The sequence below is a fragment of the Camelus bactrianus genome, chromosome 13 (assembly GCF_048773025.1).
Source record: "Camelus bactrianus isolate YW-2024 breed Bactrian camel chromosome 13, ASM4877302v1, whole genome shotgun sequence".
In the NCBI taxonomy this organism is placed as follows: domain Eukaryota; kingdom Metazoa; phylum Chordata; class Mammalia; order Artiodactyla; family Camelidae; genus Camelus; species Camelus bactrianus.
Genome location: NC_133551.1, coordinates 14950524 through 14971229, shown reverse-complemented (window position 1 = coordinate 14971229; position 20706 = coordinate 14950524). Strand labels below are relative to the sequence as shown.

Genomic DNA, 20706 nt, shown 5'->3' with positions numbered 1-20706 from the left:
CATGCGGGTATCCTATAGTTCCAGCAACATTTGTTGAAAAGATCATTCTTTCCCTCATTGTATTGTCTTGGCACATCACGTGTTTTTGTAATTCAAATTCATTTTGTCTATTTATTTTTTCTGGAGTTTATTTTAACCCCTGAGATAGCCAATAACAATAGATATTGCTAAACAAAGTTTGAAAGTTTCAGAGTACTCCTATCAGATACAATGTTTCTTTTGTGCTGGAAACTTTTCAATGGCTTTTTAGAACACTTTAAATAAAACCAAAACTTCCTACCATGGTTTAAGTCATCCTTCATGATCTGCTTCCTATCTGTTTTCTCAAGCTCATCTCAAACAACTTTTCACTATTCACTATGCTGCCATAGCTCAAAAATACCTAGATCATTCTTGCCTCCACATCTTGGTCCTTACTATCCCATCTACTTTGAAAGACCTCCCAAAGTTCTTTGCATGACTGGTTCCTTCCCATTCTTCAGGTGTCAACTCAATCCTCTTCCATGCAGAGAAGCCTTTCCTCACTGCCCTAGTGCAAACAGCTTCTCTACCCTTAACTAGTTGGCTTCCCTTCTCTTAACCTGTTATTCTTTATCATTAGCTTGTTTATTTTCATCATTGCATTTATCACAACCTGCAGTGATCTTGTCTGCTTCAGTCTTCTCCATGATATTGTAAAATCTGAGATCAGGAGACTTGCTTATCTTGTCGCCCTTGGTATCCCCAGTGCTTAACAGAGTTCTTGGCTCATAGAAGCAACTCATACCCTTCACTGAGTTAATGAATGGACAAATACATTTTAGGGAGTCACAGTCTGTAAGGCTAATACAAATTCAAAAACATCCAAGCTAACAAATTTTTTAAAGCTAAATAAACTTTCCTTCTCCAAAAAAGGCTATATAGAAACTAATATGTTAAATAGATATGCAAGGATATTTTCTGACTCAAGTAGGAATAGAAGGAACAAAGTCATGCCAATTCAGCATCCCCCGTGACGCAACCATCTTGGGAAGCTCTGCACAGCTCCAACCCCTTTATTATGTGTAATGTGTAAACTCAGAAACCAGAGAATTACTCACCCAAGAATGTACAGCTCTTCAGTGAAAGAGAAGAGGTTTGAGCAATTCTTACACAGTGGTTAGTGCGGAGCCTTTTCCATTTTGTGTTGCCTTATGACACAACAGTTTACAACAAACAAGCCTAACACCAGAGTCGCAGGAATCATTCAGAAGATAAGAATTTAGGTAATCCTTTAGTCCTTAATGACACTGACCTCAAGTTTCCGAAATGCTTATTTTTTCAGGGTTTCCAAGGAAATTGTCTCAGAAACACGGGTCATGTATGACTTATTCTTTCCTAACTATTGATATTCCTCTCAGTTTTCTGACTTCACTTTAAAGACACTATTAGATCTTTAAAAAGGGTACGATATTTTCTAAGATGTTCACCTTTACCTAATATCATACCACCCTAAGCAGAAGGGAAAAATCACATTTCAGTAATTCTCACCAAGTTTTGTCCTAAAGGAATTAAACAAGAGAATTTTGTTATTAAATATTCAACGTTGGAATGCAGAACTTCACGTCTGTTTAGATCTTAGATGCCAGAGTGATACATTTTTCTAGAAATGAATGATGGACCATAAGTTAGGCAGATGCTTCCTCTCAGATGCTTGCAAACTCCTTCCTCATACAGAGCTATGCGTTTACACAACTGAACGTTTTAGCACAGAATTCAAGCATACAATACACAATCTTTTTCTCTGTTCAAAAAGTCTATATCTTGGATTTGGGAATTTGTTCTTGATGCTTCCCTTGCCTTATTTTTCAATCCAGATCTCATTCTCCAATCTTTTAGAAAGTAAGAAGAACAATTCTTCACCTGAAAAAAATTATTTCTTTTTCTCACTTTCTTTCTTGTTTATTTTTTAAAGAATTTTTAAGGTAGCATCTTTGTGACATAGCCTAAGAATTTTTTTGAAGTGCAAAAATAAATCCAACATTAGGCTGCCTGATTAAGCAACAGTTCCTTGGATCATAAAATTCTTTTGAAGAAATATGCCATGTTTTTTTTTATTGAGTTTATAAGCTAAAAGGCATTTAACATTCCAAGGAGAACAACAAAAAGAATGAAAAAGAAACACACATGTGTTGTTACTAAAAAAGGCACCGATGATGTGTACAAGGCAGGATTGTTCCTGGGAAAAATTATGAAGCAGATGAAATCTGTATTTATCACTTTTCCATGTCTTGTTTTGAGTCCCTTTTTCATCTCTGCTCTGCCCATCACCATCTGTCATGCTGCATCATCTCTCTCTGGGACTGCTGGCTTTGCTACCCAATGGCATGATTAGAACTTTCTTTTTCTTAGTTCTGCGTTCCCCTCACCATCAACTTTAAGGTCAAGCCAGGATCCCTCTTAGGGAACTAGGCTAGTTGACCAAAAAAAAAAAAAAAAATGCATGCTAAACCATTAATAATTGTTAATGGCTTTCTTAAACAAAAATGAATTTGATAAAAAATTCTCAGGGAGATAACCACATTTTCTTGGCATTGATTACTTGGCCTCTCTGTGGGTCCTGTCCTGATGAGTCCTCTAAAAAGTGAAAACTATCAAGAACCCTAGAAAGGCAAAATATAAGCCCAGGGCTCAACAAGTGTGGCTTAGAACTTGAGGGTGAGGCTGAAGCATGTCCTTGAACCACAAAGACTGAGAAGAACCACAGCAGAAGGGTAAGAAGAGAGGTTTCATTTGGATTGCACTGTCTTTCCCCCAGGCCAGCGCAGAACCATGCTGAGGGAGCTCCCTCAGCCTGTAGTTTCTCTAGTGGGAGAAAGAGAAGCCAAGGAGGATATTTAGCTCCCCTAGTGGTGCAGATGCATCCATGGTGGCCCAGTCAGGCCTTGCTTCATGGGGATCATTTGGGGAACCCTGGGGCTTGACCACTGGGGATCAAATAGATGGGGAAGAGGGGCAGAGCTTATAGCAACCAGCACTCAGATGTCTGTGGACTACATTCCTGCTTGTAGCAGCTCCTGAGCAGAGACCCCAGCCAATGGTTCTGCTCATCTGCAGAGCTTAGCTGGTGTGAGCTTGGCTGGCAGTTCTGCATGATTTGAGTCCCCCTACTACTGAGCCTGTTACACGGCCCTGCCTGAGCAGAGAAGTAAATCTGCAACCCCGCCCAACAGCTAAGTGTAGACTTCCATTCTACTCAACCAGAGAGCCCGGGCAGGGAGCTTAGGCAACCGTGGAGTCCACACTGCAGTCCTGCTCAGGCAGGGAGCCAAGCCAGCAGCCCTGCCCCACTGCTGAGTATAGGCGCTGGCCCCTCATGACCAGGGATGTGAACAGTGACCCCAGGAAGCCTTGGAGCCCAGTCCAAGGTACTTCCCAGCTGTAGACCCAAGCCAACAGCCCTACCCAGCAGCAGAATTCTGCCTACATCCCTGTCCAATCACTAAATACAGCCTGTAATCTGGCCTAGGCAAGGTAACCCCACCTTACCAAGGAGTATTATGTGTAAGATGCAGCTGGAGGTCTCACTTGACCAGACGGCCTGGCAAGTGATCTCATCCAACAGAGGAGAACAGCCAGCCACCTATCTGATCACAAAGCACAACCTGCAACTCTACCCAAACTTGGGACATAGCCTGCAGCTCCATTCAGCTGTGAAACCATGCTTGAGGCACTGCCTGAACATTAAGTCCAGCCAGGGCCACATCCAGTTAGAGAGCACATGAGGTCCTGTGCAACTGTGGAGTCCAACCAGTGGTACTGTCCTACCAGGGAACACAGCCTGAGACCATACCCTACCAGAGGTAACTATGGAACCCAGGTAACAGCCCTATCTGACTGTGAAGCCTGGACAGCACCCCTACCCAACCAAGGTGCCTATTTAATGGCCCCACTACAATGTGGAGCTCAGCCAGCTGGCCAACCAAACTGCAGAGACCAGGCAGTGGCAACCCCTCCTTGCTTCAGGGCATGGGTAGGGACCTCACCAAACTGAAGACCCCACTGGCAAGCTGTGCCTGCCCACAAATGCTAAAAGATAACCTGTCCAGTTCCCTAATCAGAGCAAACTGGTGAAGGTCTTTCCCCGCCAAAACACATCTGTAAAGTCTGGAAGAGGAGACTGCTTACTGAAATGTGCAAATATCAATGCAATACTATGATCATAAAGAACCAGGTAAGGGTGACAATACCAGAGGAAACTAATAAAGCTTCAATAACGGACACTACAGAAATGGAAACCTATGGACTATCTAACAAAAGATTCAGAATAATCCTCTCAAAGAAGTTCAGTGAACTTCAAGAACACAGACACAGATAACTAAATAAAATTAGGAGAACAATGCATAAGCAAAATGAAAAGTTCAACAAAGAAATAGAGACCACGAGAATAAACAAAACAAAAACCCTAGAGATAAGCAATATAATGACTGAACTGAAGAATTCAATAGAGTTTCAAAAACAGACTCAACCAAGTAGAAGAATCAGTAAACTCAAAGATAAGCCATTTTTATTTGTTTGTTTGTTTGTTTAATGATTTATTGGCTATTTCTTTAAAAGATAAGCCATTTTAAATCATCCTGAGGAGCAAAAAGAAAAAAAGAGATGAAAAAGAATGAAGAAAAGACTATGATACTTGTGGGACAGTGTCAAATAAAACACCAGGAGAAGAAAAGGGCAGAAAGACTATTTAAAGATATAACAGCTGAAAAAATCCCAAATATGGGGAGAGAATTAGATATCCAGATTTTTGAGGTCTAAAGAACCCCAAATAGGTTGAACCCCAAAGGGGTTACTTTGAGACACATTATACAGTCAACCTTCAGTAACTGTGGGTTCTACATCTGCAGAGTCAACCAACCAGGGATCAAAAATATTAAAAAAAAAAAACTCCAGAAAGTTCCAAAGAGCAAAACTTCAATTTGCTGTGCACTGACAACTGCTTATGTAGCATTTAATTGTAGTTACAACTATTTACACAGCATTTACATTGTATTAGGTATTATAAGTAATATAGAGATGGCTTAAAGTATTTGGGAGAATGTGTGTAGGTTACATGCAAATTCTGTACCATTTTATGTAAGGGACTTAAGCATCTGCAGATTTTGGTATCCGTGGGGGTCCTGGAAACAATTCCCCATGGACACTGAGGGACAATTGCAATTATGTTGTCAAAAGTCAAAAACCAAGAGAAAATTTTAAAAGTAGCAAGATAAAAGTGACTCATCACATACAAGAGAGCCCCAATAATACTGTAAGTAGGTTTCTCAGCAGAAGTTTTGCAGACCAAGAGAAAATAGAATAATACATCCAAAATATGGAAAGAAAAAAAAGACCCCTGTTAACCAAGAATACTGTACTCAGAAAAGCTGTTCTTCAGGAATGAAAGAGTGATAAAGACTTTCCCAAACAGACAAAAGCTGAAGAGTTCATCACCACTAAGCCTGTCTTACAAAAAAAAAAAGCTAAATGCATTTGTAAAACCATATAAATGTGTGAAACTCCCTGGTAAAGGGAAATAAATATTCAAAGCCATATTCCCTAATATTGTAATGGTGGTACATAAATCACTTACAACCCTAGTTAAAAAATCAAAAAACAAGTGCATTAAAAATAACCATAAGTGTGGTATATTTATACAATGGAATACTACTCAGCCATAAAAACCGACAACATAATGCCATTTGCAGCAACATGGATGCTCTAGGAGAATGTCATTCTAAGTGAAGTAAGCCAGAAAGAGAAAGAAAAATACCATATGAGATCGCTCATATGTGGAATCTAAAAAACAAAAACAAAAACAAAAACAAAAACAAAAACAAAAACAAACAAACAAACAAACAAAAACAAAGCATAAATACAGGACAGAAATAGACTCATAGACAGAGAATACAGACTTGTGGTTGCCAGGGGGGTGGAGGGTTGGGAAGGGATAGACTGGGATTTCAAAATTGTAGAATAGATAAACAAGATTACACTGTATAGCACAGGGAAATATACACAAAATGTTATGATAACTCACAGAGAAAAAAATGTGACAATGAGTGTGTATATGTCCATGAATGACTGAAAAATTGTGCTGAACACTGGAATTTGACACAACATTGTAAAGTGATTATAAATCAATAAAAAATGTTAAAAAAGATAACCATAAGTACAATAATTTGTTATTGGATAAATAAAATAAAAAGATTAAATTGTAACATCAGTAACCTAAAATGTGAGAGGAGAGGAAGAAGTAAAAGTATAAAATTTCTGTATATATCAAAATTAGGTTGTTATTGCCTTAAAATAGGGTATTGTAATTGTAATATATTTTATGTGAGCCATAAAGGAAAAGCATGTAGTGGATACACAAGACTATGATGAAGAATTCAAGGCACACTGCTACAAAAAGTCATAAAATTACAAAGGAAGGCAGCAAGAGAGGAAGCACCGAAGTAGAAGTAATGGTCTATAAAACAACAGGCAAATAATGAACAAATTGGCAACAGGAAGTCCTAACTTATTAATAATTACCTTTATTATAAATGGATTAAATTCTCCAATCAAAAGACACAGAATGGCTGAAAGGATTAAAAAAAAAAAAAAAGACCCAGCTATGTGCTACCTACAAGAGCTCCATTTAAGCTTTAAGGACACACAAAGACTGAGAGGGAAGAGACTGGGGAAGATATTTCAAGCAAATGGTAACCAAAAGAAAGCAGAGAGAGCTATAGTTATATCAGACAAAATATATTTTAAACTGAAAATAGTCACAAGAGACAAGGAAAGTCATTAAATAATGACAAAGGGTCAATTAATTAATAATGTATAATAATTGTAAATATTTACATACCAAACATTGGAGTACCTAAAAATATAAAGCAAATACTAACATAAATAAAAGGAGGAACAACCAGCAATACAATAATAGTTAGGGACTTTAATATCCTTCTCTCTAAAATGGCTAGATCATCCAGAGATTCCATTAAGAAACAGCAGATTTGAACAACACTATAGACCAAATAGAACTAACAGACATAGAAAGAACATTCCATCTAACAGCAGCAGAATATGCATTCTTCTCAAGTCCACATGGAACATTTTCAAAGGTAGATCATAAGTAAGGCCACAACACAAGTATCAACAAATCCAGGAAGATAGAAATTATATCCAGAAACTTTTTCAACCACAATAGTATGAAACTAGAAATCAACAACAGGAAAAAAGCTGTAAAACTCACAAAGACGTGGAAATTAAAAAACATTCCTGAACATCTAATGGATCAAAGAAGAAATCAAAAGGAAAATTAAAAAAATATCTTGAGACAAATGAAAATGAAAATGAAAACACAACATACCAAGGCTTACGGGATGCAGCAAGAATAGATCTAAGGGGGAAGTTTATAGTGATAAATTCCTACATTAGAAAAAGGGGAAGATCTCAAATAAGCAACCTTACTTTGTACTTAAAGGAAGTGGAAGAAGAACAAAACAAGGCCAAACTTAGCAGAAGAAAGGAGCGGATAAAGATCAGAACAGAAATAAGTGAAACAGGAAATAGGAAAACAATAGAAAAGATCAACAAAACTAACAGCTGGATTTTTAAAATGATAAACAAAATGGACAAATCTGTAGCTAAATTCACCGAGAGGTAGGACTAAAATAAAGTTAGAAATGAAAGAGAAGACATAAATGATATGACAGAAAGACAAATGATCATAAGAGACTGCTATACACAATTATTTACCGGCAAATTAGAAACATAGAAGAAATGGAGAAATTCCAAGAAACTACTACCTACCAAGACCGAATCTTGAAGAAACAGAAAATCTGGATAGACCGATAATGAGGAAGGAGACTGAGTCAGTAATGAAAATCCTTTCAACAAAGAAAAGCCCAGGAGCAGTTTCACTGACGAAGTATACCAAACACTTAAAGAAGAATTAATACTACTCTTTCTCAAACTTCTCCACAATTTTTGAAGAAGAAATACAGCTGAAGTTGTTTTACAAAGCCAGCATCACTCTGGTATCAAGCCAGATAAGGATATTAGAAGAAATGAAAACAAGCCAATATTCCTGACAAATACAGATGCAAGCATTCTCAACAAAATATTAGCAAACTGAATCCAACAGCATATTATAAGGACCATATACCATGACCAAGTGGGCTTTATCCCAGAGATGCAAGGATAACTCAAAATCAGCAATCCAGTCAATATGATGTACCATAGTCACAGAATTAAAGAAAACAATCGTATGGTCATCTCAACAAATGCAGAAAAAGCTTTGACAACATTCAAACCCTTCATGATAAAAACTCTCAACAAACTGGGCATAGAAGGAATGCACCTCAACATAATAAAAGCCATATATGAAAACTCACAGCTAACACCATACTCAACAGTGAAAGGCTGAAAGCTTTTTCTCTAAGATCAGGAACATGACAAGGGTGTCCACCCTCAGTACTCCTGATCAACGCAGTACTCGAAGTCCTAGCTTGAGCAGTTGGGCAAGAAAGAGAAATAAAAGGCATACAAGTTAGAAACAAAGAAGTAAAACTGTCTCTACTTACAGATGACATGATCTTAATATGCAGAAAACTCTGAAGACTGTACCACAAAACTGTTAGAATTAATAAATAATTTCAGTAAAGTTGCAGGACACAAAATCAACTTACAAAACCCAGTCATATTTCTATACAGTAAGACAAATTATCTGAAAAAGAGATAAAGAAAACCATCCCATTTACAATGTCATCAAAAGCAATAAAATACTTAGAAACAAACATAACACCCAAGGAGGTGAAATATCTATACACTGAAAACTATAGACAGTGATGAAAGAAACTGAAGAAAATATAAATAAATGGAAAAATTTCATATTCACAGAAATGAAAAATTAATATTGTTAAAATGTCCATGCTACCCAAAGCCATCTACAGATTCAATATAATCCCTATTAAGATTCCAATGGCATTTTAAATAGAAATAGAAAAAAGCAATCCTAAAATTCTCATGGAAACATAAAAGACCCCAAATAGCTAAAACAACCTTGAGAAAGAAGAACAGAGCTGGAGGCATCACACTTCCTAATTTCAAATTATATTAATTCAAAACTGTACTAACCCAAACTGTACATTACTGGCATTAAAACAGTCACACAGACCAAGAGAACAGAATCAAGAGCCCAGAAATAAAACCATGCAAATGTAACCAACTAATATTTGAAAAAATGTCATTATATATATGCTTATATGGTTTATATATTCAATGAAATTTTATGCAGTCATAAAAAGGAGGAAATTATACCATTTGAAACAACATGGATGGCCCTTAAAGGCATTATGCTTGTGAAATAAGTCAGAGAAAGACAAATACTATATGATCTCATGAATATGTATTATCTAAAATAAAACTGAACTCGTAGAAACGGAGAGTAAACTGGTGGTTGCTAGGGGTGGAGAGATGCGGAAAATGGGTGATGGTGGTCAAAGGGTACAAACTTCCAGTTATAAGATGAATACATTCTGGAGATTTAACGTATGGCATTGTGACTATGGTTAACAATACTGTATTGTGTCCTTGAAAGTTGCTAAGATAGTAACTCTTAAAAATCCTCATCACACACACAAAAAGGTTAACTATGTGAGGGGATAGATGTGTTAACTAAACTTATTACGGTAATCATTTAGCAATACATACATATATCAGATCAACACATCATGCACCTTAAACTTACACAATATCAACGTCAATCAATATCATGACGTTCAATAGCTTGTGTGACACCTGGGAAAGTGTCTTTTTTTCCTTGGATGTTAGGAAGGTTGATAATCACTCCCTGGCTTGTCCCTCACTCAAGCCACAGTTCCAAGCCTTCAAATACCAAATGCACATATGAGGGAGTCAAGAATACGTCTGTGTGTGTGTGTGTGTGTGTGTGTACATGTGTGTGTAGAGGACTGAGTTCATGAGCACTGAACCCAGCAGTACTCACCGGAGGGCCCATGAGTCCTGGACTACCCACCGGCCCTGCGGTCCCGGGTAAGCCTGTCTCTCCCTTTTCTCCGTCCTCTCCAGGAAGTCCCTTTCCTCCTGGGTCTCCCTGTAACCCAATAAACATTTTTAAGAAGGGGGAAGTAGTGCACTAATTACACCACACAATCAGAACATTTTTGTTGGTGTTAAAAAAAAAATTGTGTAATATTTTAAAGATTTCCCGAAAACATCTACCTTAATTATAACTTTAAAAGTATAATTTACCTTTAATCCATCTTTCCCTTGCAGACCTTCTTCCCCAGGGGCTCCTGGTTCACCCTATTTGGTAGCAGAAACAGAACAATTTATTATTTTGCTAAATCATTTATCTTACTTTTTCGCCCCTGGTAACTACAGAAGTATAGCAGGTTTATGTACGTTATTCCTACTCTTACTTTATTTATAAGGATTATTTGACAGTGTAAGTACGATTTAATTTGCCTGGCGTAACTCTGAAGATGGTTTAAAGAGTCATAGTGCTGTAAATTCAAATATTAAGATGGTCCCAGAATATTAATAATTTTTAGATAATTAAAGATAATACATATTCATTTGGTAGCTTTGGAAACTTATACAGCTGTATCTATGGTTCTTAGTTCACAGGCTGTAAATACCGAATCCCATAAAATTATAGTATCTTGCTATTCTGAATCTACATGGATTAATATACCTTTATTCAGTTAAAATCAGTGTACCTGATTTTTTTTTGTAGAGCAACTTGTATTTTCTGTTATTTACTTTTTAAAATTGAAGTATAGGTCAGTTTACAATGTCATCAATTTCTGGTGTACAGCATCATGTTTCAGTCGTACATATACATACATGTATTCATTTTCATATTCTTCCTCATTATAGATTATTACAAGATACTGAATACAGTTCCCTGAATACAAAAGAAACCTGTTTATCTATTTTATATATAGTAGTATCTGCATATCCCGAACTCCCACTTTATCCCTTCCCACCCCAGTGTCCCTGAGTTTTAGGGTCTGTATTTTCTCCCTTACAGGGGAGATGCCAACTATTAAGGCCCTAGTACATCAGAAAACCGTCTTCTAGACACAGAACTTGCAGAAATGCAGAGCTGCACTTTATGAAGCTATTAGGGAAGCACCGGCCCTCTTGCCAACCTGCACTGTTTAAAAGTAAATTAGTCAGTGCGTCTTCACAGTTGCCCCAGTGCTCCCACCACTGACGCTGCCAATACCCTGACCTCACACTGCACTCCCTCCTGGAAAAAAAAAAAAAAGGAAAATGAACGGAAAAGGAACCAGTTGCAAAATGTATCTCCCAACTTTACCTTTCGGTAAACGTCTCTTAAAATTATCTTGGGCGCTGTTACCTTGGGAAAAAAATCTACCACAGTTTAAATCAATGGCTGTCTATATTAGAATAACTTCTGTAAGCTATCTCATTGCTTATTTCCTTGAATCTTTTTAACTCTGCATGACTCTAGTTTTTCGTAGTTTTTTAAACACAAATTAGATTTCAATCTTTTGTCCATCTTGTTAGATCAGGAAATACTACGCAAGTTGATCACTAGTATTTGTGAATTTCTTCTTAAAGCTAACGTTAGTGACAGTCACAGTGACTCCACACATTTGGCAAGAATCCTGGAGAGTATACCTGATTCTGAGAAAAAGATGTGTGAGATTAGGACTCTCAATGCTATTAAATTACAGTGTGATCAGGGTTTAGCATGCAGCTTTTGAAATAACGAAATAAAGACAAACGTTTTCTACAGTGCATCAGAAGAGTTTATTTTGCAGTCTTTGAAGTCTTTAGGTTACATCTTGAGACTCTAAAATAGGTGGGCCGGTGCATTAAAACGGTTTGTAGTAGGCACTCACCCGGACCCCTGGCTCCCCAGCAACTCCAACACTGCCTGCAGGTCCAACATCTCCCTGAAGAAACAAAGGAAAAGATTGAATGCTTTTCTACTAAAACTGCAGTTATGGAGAGTGTAACACGAAGACAAGGGTTCCAACACACTTCCTATTTTTACTTTTTCTTCAGATTTATTTATAATCTTTTGTTTTTTCATTTTAATTCCCTCCCATATATAAATATACACACACAAGTAATACTTTTTATGATAGATATTTTCCTGACTCATCTGAAAACACTTTCCATTTTTATCTGCTGGCCTTCCCCTGCTTCCATGATGGTGGATGTTTGCCAAAATACGGCAAACATAGGGGAGTCTACGACGAAAGCCCAGAGGCCCTCTCCTTTACTATTTAGGAAGCTTACCTTTGCACCTGGCTCGGCTTGTAGACCAGATTCTCCCTCAACACCTGAAGGTCCCTAGAAAAGAATAATTGGATACATTGTTTGTACACAAGGCAGTAACAACCTTATAAGAAGATGGAAGTAATTTTCAGCCCAAGGATGACATATGTATGTCCAGGAAAGAATTTTTGCTGCTCCTTTATAAACTTCATGGCATAAAACCAGATAGTTTCCGGGACCTTTTAACAGTTCAAATGTCAAAACAATATCACCAGAAATCAGGACTTTTCAGACCAATTTCTTTTAATCCTTCCTCTCACCAATTACTCCTTGGTCAAAGAGAAACAATTTCCCATTTCCTTTTCTGATTTCCTACCCTCATACTCTTACTATTCTCTGTTTTTTCACTTTTTAATTCCATTCATTTCTACTGATCCCTCTGGAGGACACTTCCTGGAAAATACTCAGTTTTCTTTTATTGTTTTATAAAATAAATTACACAAAGAAGACATGAATTATATATGTATATGTGGCATTTTTTTCTACTCTCTTTTCACAAGTGGGTTCAGTTGGGAAGCTTTTGGTTCCTTTTATTTTGAAAACATACAACTTCTCCCAACCTCTGGCTATTTTTAAGCTTGGAGCTCCCATAATAGCTGGTGTATTGGTTTTTTTTTTTTTTTTTTTTCCCTCTTGGAAATCTTGTTTTTGAGCAACTATGCATGCCCTTCCCTCCTCTTCCTCACTCCTTCTTTCTCTTCTCTTTCTCTTCTGTTCTCTCACTCAATGTGTGTGTGTGCTTATGTGTATTTATACACACAGACACAATTATAAACACATACATATGTGTCCTATAATCCCCATCATTTCAGAGTAGAGGGATAGTTTGAAGCTTTAACCTACAATATCTTGACCCAAAGTTCCGTTTGCTTTCTACCTGCCAGAGATCCCTCAATAGTTCTGATCCCTGGGTGGTAATCTTCCTTATAATTATCAGAGATTACACCACCTCTTATGTTGTTACAGTATTTTAGATGAGTGGAAGTTCAGGTTTCCATTTTGGCACAGCTTCCACAATCCATATTCACTTTGCTTTTTTCCCAAGTAAAAACTATACATGCACAACAGTACAGATGGGCTGACAATGAAAAGCCCCAGCCCCTTCCTCAGAGGCTCTACTTTACAGAACAATTTTTATTTTTTGTTCTCCTAAAGGTTACTTCTATAACCAAGAAATCGACCTCTGCTTCTTGCCTTGCTAAAAGTTCTCTTCCCTTATACTCCTTCCATTTTACCATCATCTCAGCAATTTTTAAAAAGTTACATTATTTGAAATCTTCTGTTGCTTACCTCTGTGACTTCTTTCCTGTTACAAGAGGCAGTGCGGTACAGCACGTAAGAAGAAGGACTATGACATGAGACTGCCTGACTTTCTGCTCTGCCTCAGAAATTAAAGAATTTAATATCTTACCCTAAGATGAAAATTCTCTCTTGGGAGAGAATTCCAACTCTCTCAGGACTTCTTCTGTATCAAAATTGATTTTCATCTAGACTCGTCTAGTCTCTAGTTTCACTCAATCTGTCAGCTCCTCTTGGCTTCTTTTATTCTTAGGATAAATCTAATAGTTGATCTCCTGATCTCTGTGGAACCTCTTTTTTATACCAGTCTTGGATTAGCCCTCTGAACTGCCTTCTCCATTTCTATTCTCAGCTGAGTATCAATGAAAAAATTATACACTTGGGCATAGTGGCATCATTACATATTGAGAGGCACAGTGACTAAGAGAACGGGCTGCAGAGAGAGCTTTGCCTAAATTTAAATGTGGGCTCTACCACTACTCCTACCTGTTGCTCTTGACCAAGTTACTTAACTATTTCATGCCTGAGTTTCCTCATCTGTAGAATGATTGCATTTACTTCATAGGGTGTGGTGAGAATTCATTACTATGTAAGGTACATAAATACTGCTAAGAACACAGAAAGTTCCCTGTAATTGTTACCTATTTTATCATCATTATTATTAATACAAAGCAAATCCAAAGTCTCCTGCTTCACCTTGACCTTTAGTAAGGTGTATCTGATCTTTTACATCTTTAGTCATTTCCCTCTTCCATTATCCTCAATCACTATTCTAAACCAGCATATTTTCCTCAGCTGATCTGCTCAACCCCTATTTCTTATCACAACAGAATTCTTGTCTCCTACTCTGTTAAATAGACTTCAAGTTATGAAGTATGACTTCCCTCAGCTTTCTTTAGGCTCAGAGGATGTGGCATAGCATAGGTTATCAGCACTGACTTTTGAATCAGATGTGGATTCAAAGCCAAGGTTTCTTCCTGTTAAGTGTCTACCTTGGGCACAGTAGCAGATTATGACTTTAATGTCCCTAACATTCTTCTCTGATCTCAGGGAAAGATATTGCCACCCAACCAGTTGTACCTAAAAAGCTGGAAATAATTTTTGACTTCTCTTTCCCCTTTACTTTCTATATCCCACAAATATGCAGGTTCTACAGAATTTTTAAAGAAACATTTCTCAAATCCATCCTATTCTTACTTATGTTGGCTACTTTAGTTCAGACCTGCATCATTTCTTGCCTGGTTGAATACAACCTTTTAGAAGGTATACATGCCTGCACTACTGTCTTTCTCAAATACATCCTCCATGGGCTGCTAAAATTAACTTCTGAAAATACGGATCTGACTTTATCACTGCCCTGAATCTACCCCACAAAGACTTACTATAGCCATAGGATAAAAAGTTCAAATCTCTTAAGAGTATATAAGACTTGTCATGTTCTATCCACTTCTCTGTAATTTCATCTGTCACTCCTTGTTTTGACTGTAAGCATCAAAGAATCCATACTGCCTCATGTTTGCCTGTTTCTACTCATACTATCCTTTTCCTAGAATTGCTTCATCCTTAGTCCCTTTTTTCATAGTTATCTCATACTCATTCCTTAAAACTCACTGCCTTCCCCCACCTCAACACAGACCAGTATTTTCCCCCTAATCCAGGTAAGGTTAAGTACCATGGCTGTGCTCCTACAATGCCCTGTGAACACCTCCATCACTGGGTCCAGTGGATTGAAATATAGTCATCTTTTATATGATTATTTTCTGGAATAGATTGTGAACTGCTAAAGGAGTCAGGGACCATATCTCAGCTATCCTTGTATCCCCTCTGGATACCTAGTGCACAGCAAGAAAGCAGGGCATACCACGGAATTAAAAATTGGCCAACAAACATGCAGTATGTAGGGGAGGAGAAAAGTTTTACTGGAATGTGGCTGGGCAGGTCTGCAGAGGTTAGACAATGCAGGACATTCATTATTCATCATGTTACGGAACTGGCATTTTATTAAAAGCTGTGAGAGCCGTTGAAACATTTCAAGGACAAGAAATTTATGATATGGCAAAGATAAACCGGCAACAAGCAGCTAAGGAACAATGGCAGTTGGAGGAGACATGGCAGCAGGGATGCAAAGGGAGGAATGGAGTTGAGACACTGGTGGGAGTTTATTTAAAGGGAAAAGACAGCTGATTGGACAGGATGAAGTAGGAAGAGGAGTCTAGGATGACTCTCAGTTTTGGGTTATCTCAGTGAGATAAGAATCAAAAAGAAGAATAGTGAGAAAACGAGGGTTTGGATTAGGTATTTTGAATTTGAGATGTTTGTGGGATATCTAGATGCACACATAAAAGACAACAGGAAACAGTAACGAGCTGAATAGAGAAGCATGAGTTGGAGCTGTCAAGCTGAGAGCTGTCAGAGTGATATTTACAATTAAAGTTACTGTGAGAATATGACTGAAGGCTGAGGAAGAGAAAGAACACATCAAGTCACATCAAGACTGAAAAAGGCTAATCAGACGGTAAAGAGCAGAATCAAGACAGAACGGCTTCACAGAAGCCAAGGAAGGAGAGAATTTATGTCTTTTTAGGGCTAAAGTTAACAGACAAAAGAAACCTAGTAATTGGATTTTATAAATTATAACAAGTATGGTTTATTATTCCAAAATATATCCTGAGTAAGAGTCACTTTTCAATATCATCCTGGAATGGAGTGAAGCACTCTCAAGTCAACTCCAAATCAGTGAAGAGACAGTTTTATTTATTTATTTGTTCTGTCCTTTAAGTGAGCTGTTAGAGAACTTTGTATGTATAACATTAGGTTCATACAACAGTCATCCCTGCTTTTAATCGAATTTTAGGTTTTATTTTTGGAATATGAAATAGGACAATATAAAATTATTCTTCAAAATGTATACCTACTACATCAACTTTACCGCAGAGGAGTGTTACAAGAAGTGTTGAGTACAGAAAGAGCCGCCAAAAACGTTACCTCAGCACCCATTTCTCCAGGAGGTCCAGCATCTCCCTGCAGTCCTCGCGGTCCCTACATCAAAACAAAATTTAAGATCTGAGAATTAAACTTCAGTCTACATTCCAGTTAACATATGAATACAATTATATGTAACATAATACATAACACACTTGTCAATGTATTACTTCACTCTCTGTGTAAACAGAATTAAATTTTTAGTTGCTTCATCTTTTTGTTAATAATATTAAGATTGGATTCAAAAGGAAAGGAAAGAAAGGACAGTGCCTTTCATTCTTTCATTCCCTAATTCACGCATTCACCGAATAAACATTCATCAAGCATCTAATAATTACGAAATATTGTGCTAAGAGCTTTCAAAGCTATCTTATTTAATAGGTATGACAATTATAGATCTACTGAATATTCCTGAAAAATATGTGACAAACAAAATCGAATTGAGAAAGAAGCAAATTATATGGTTTTTAAAGAAGCAATGAAATTTAAAAAATGTTGACGTTTGCTTGATGTCATACTTTATCATAATAGCTAGTCCAGTTGAGCAATCCCTCTGTTCCATATGAATGGAATAATCACTTAGGTGCAATAAAATGCATGTGTGACCTTTATGGAAATCTTTTCCCCTGAAATACTGAATAGGATAAATAAACAAACTTTGAATAATTGCTTATTGCCTAAACATTAAATTGTTGAACCTAAAGTGTCTCAGTGTGAGAAGCCATTTAACAGTTTAGAATTATTTTAGATAGATGAACACTTATTTATCAACTACAATTTAATACTATGTGCCCAGCCATCCAAAGAAGCTGCCTGCACTTTTTGCTCTTTCTGGAAAGACAGTACAAAGAAGTCATGTTCTTGGATTCAGATAATAACAAGATAAGTTAAAATTTCCTATGAGATTATACTCCATCACAATTTTGTGAACACCTCATTTTCAAAAAAAAGTATTAATGGGGAGAAAATCTTTGGTATGGCTGGTTATCTCAAACTGTTTTCATAAGTTGGTACACTAATGTTCATTTTTAAATGTTTGAAAAGTATGGAAAGAATAAAAAGAAACAGATTAAGTAAATCACCCATAACTCTACCATACAGAGATGACACTATAAATATTCTTGCATATTTCCTTCTAGTTCTTTTGTGGGAGCATACTTATAAATAACTTTATATCCTTCTGTTTTATGTTTCAGATTCCATTCTAAATAAAAATATTTTACCATGTTATTGTAAATATTTCATAACAAAATTTTTCAAGGGCTGCATAGTATGCCATTCCACCTAACATTCTGCAGTACCATAATCTAATCATTTTCTTAATGCTAGACATTGAAGTTGTTTTTAATTTTTCTTTACAGTGAAAGTTTGCTTTAAAGGATTTATTATAAGGCATGTTAGACTATAAGTAAATATTAAGGTCTGAAACTTCAGGCACTGCTGCCAAATAGTTGAGATAAATATTTGAATAAAGAATTACAAATTTGGTATGTAGCTGTCACAATGTTGTTCTTACTCAAGAGCACAGCCACTAAAGGTATTAAGGGTTTATTAAGTATGATGTATAATATTTAAAAATTTATAGATCTCCTTAGAATGTATTTTACCCTATTATAAACACATTTGTGCAGAAGTCTGTATGTATTCTGCATTTCCGCTCCAGGAACAGAGTCAGAAATGTAGCATTGTTTGGTCATAAAGTCAAATCAATTTCCAGAAAGGTTGCAATAATTAACATCCCACAAACAATGTATAAAAATTAGAACCTATTTCACTGAATTCATGCCAACACAGATTGTTTTAATCCTTCATTAACTTGATGGACAAACAGGTATCTTAAAGTATACACATATTTGACTACTAGTGAGGGTGAATATTGTTTTCGTCATTTGTTTATCAGTTATCTGTAGTATTCTATGTGTTGCTTGATCATGTCATTTTCCCATGTATTTTGGGAGTCATTTTTAAAAATTTGTAGTCTTTATGTGTTGTGGAGGTTAATTTTTATCCATCCTATTTACTGCTAATGTCTGTCTAGTTTGTGGTTTCTCACTTAATTTTAAACATATTAATATACAATGTTAAAGATAAACCTTTTTCCTTCTAAAAATGACCGCTGTAGAGCACTTAGACATACCTAAAAGTAAAAAATGACCCCAAGTAATCACTTTAATCACTTAACATTCCATGTATCTCCTTAAATCTTTTAGCATTTAAAAAAACCAGGATGGGAGAAGTTACAGTTCGCATGTAGTTAAATCTGTCAGTCTTTTATGACTTTTCCTGTCACACTTAAGTTTAAAATATTCATTCCCATTAAAAAGTTCTTTTACCTACTCTTTTATTACTTATGGTTTAAAAATATTTATCTATTTAAATCATTGTTTTGATGTACAGCATGAGGTAAGAATCAAAACAAACTTTCAGCCAAGTAGCAACACTTCCTACCTTTCACATTATGCTGTAGTGACGGCAACAGTTTCTTTGAAAATATCACGCTGTTTCATGTTTCCACGTCTTTCCTCGTGCTGCTCTATTCACCCGGAGCGCTCTTTTTACCTTCTTCATCTAGCTACTTCTGACTTACCCAAGATTCAGATTAATTATCACTTCTTAAATCAAGTCTTCTGGGAAACACAGGTTGGGCTAAGTATATCTTCTTTGTGCTCATTTAGGACTGGAATCTAATCTGTTTTAGCATTTATCCTAATATTTTGAAATGATTTGTTAATATGTTACCTATATTTCTACTAACTGTAAACTCTTCACATCTTAATAATAAGCCCCTTAGTATCCAGCACAGTCCTTAATATGTAGTAGGCACTCAACAAGTATTTGTTGAACTGATTTGAAAGGGTGATTCAAGTATTCCAGCATCATTTTTAAAAATTGTTTTTTGTATATATATATATTGAAGTATAGTCAGTTTACAATGTTCTGTCAATTTCCGGTGTACAGCACAATGCTTCAGTCATACATGAACATATGTATATTCATTTTCATATTCTTTTTCACCATAAGTTGCTTCAAGATATTGAGTATCTTCCCTGTGCTATACAGTATGAACTTGTTTACCTATTTTATATATATTAGTTATCTGAAAATTTCGAATTTTAAATTCTTATCTTCCCTGCTGATGTGTAATCTTGTTCTTACGAATATTAAATTCTTTTATATAATTGGTTATTGAAAAGCTATTTTTTCTGTTCCACATATCTGTGTATCTAGACTTGATCAATGTCACAGGAATTAATTATTCTATCTTTATTATTTATTTTAGAATCTAGTAGCACTAGTCCTCGTCTTCTTAAAATATTGAGCTATTTCACCTGCTTATTCTTATCTATCCTTAGAATAATTAAATACTACACCCAATTTATAATGGGTAATGGGAATTTTTTAATTGAAGTATAGTTAATTTACAATGTTGTATTAGTTTCAGGTGTACAGCAAACTGATTCACTTATACGTATATTTGTGTGTGTGTATGTGTGTATGTATGTGTGTGTGTGTATATATATATATATATATATATATATTCTTTTTCAGATTCCTTTCCATTATAGGTTTTTACAACATATTGAATATAGTTCCCTGTCCTATACAATAAGTCCTTGTTGTTTATCTGTTTTATATATGGAAGTGTTTATATGTTAATCACAAACTCCTAATTTATCCCATCCCTTCCCCTGCTTTCCCCTTTGGTAACCATAACTTCATTTTCTATGTCTGTGATTCTACTTTTGTTTTGTAAGTAAGTTCATTTGTATCATTTTTTTTTAGATTCCACATATAAGTGATTTCATTTGATATTTGTCTTTCTCTATCTGATTTATTTCACTTAATATGATAATCTCTAGGTCCATCCGTGTTGCTGCAAATGGCATTACATCATTATTTTTATGGCCTAGTAGTATTTCATTCCAGATACATACTACATCTTTTTTATCCAGTCATGTGCTGATGGGTGTTTGGGTTGCTTCCAGGTCTTAGTTACTGTAAATAGTGCAGATACGAACTTTGGGGTGCATGGATCTTTTCAAATTATCAAAAAAATCTTTTCAAATTTTCAAGTTTTCTCTGGATACATGCCCA

The 20706-nt window shown here is 36.1% G+C and overlaps 1 protein-coding gene across 11 annotated transcripts in view; it reads right to left on the bottom strand.

Annotated features, from left to right (window-relative positions):
• COL24A1 (collagen type XXIV alpha 1 chain) overlaps positions 1 to 20706 on the bottom strand; it is a 338176-nt gene that overhangs the window by 93031 nt on the left and 224439 nt on the right. For all 11 annotated transcript variants that reach the window (XM_074376091.1, XM_074376094.1, XM_074376086.1 and 8 more), the window contains 5 exons: positions 16615 to 16668; positions 12292 to 12345; positions 11889 to 11942; positions 10264 to 10317; positions 9998 to 10105 (listed from right to left, as the gene is read on the bottom strand). In XM_074376091.1, coding sequence (XP_074232192.1) covers positions 9998 to 10105; positions 10264 to 10317; positions 11889 to 11942; positions 12292 to 12345; positions 16615 to 16668 — 324 coding nt within the window. The remainder of the gene's footprint in view (positions 1 to 9997; positions 10106 to 10263; positions 10318 to 11888; positions 11943 to 12291; positions 12346 to 16614; positions 16669 to 20706) is intronic.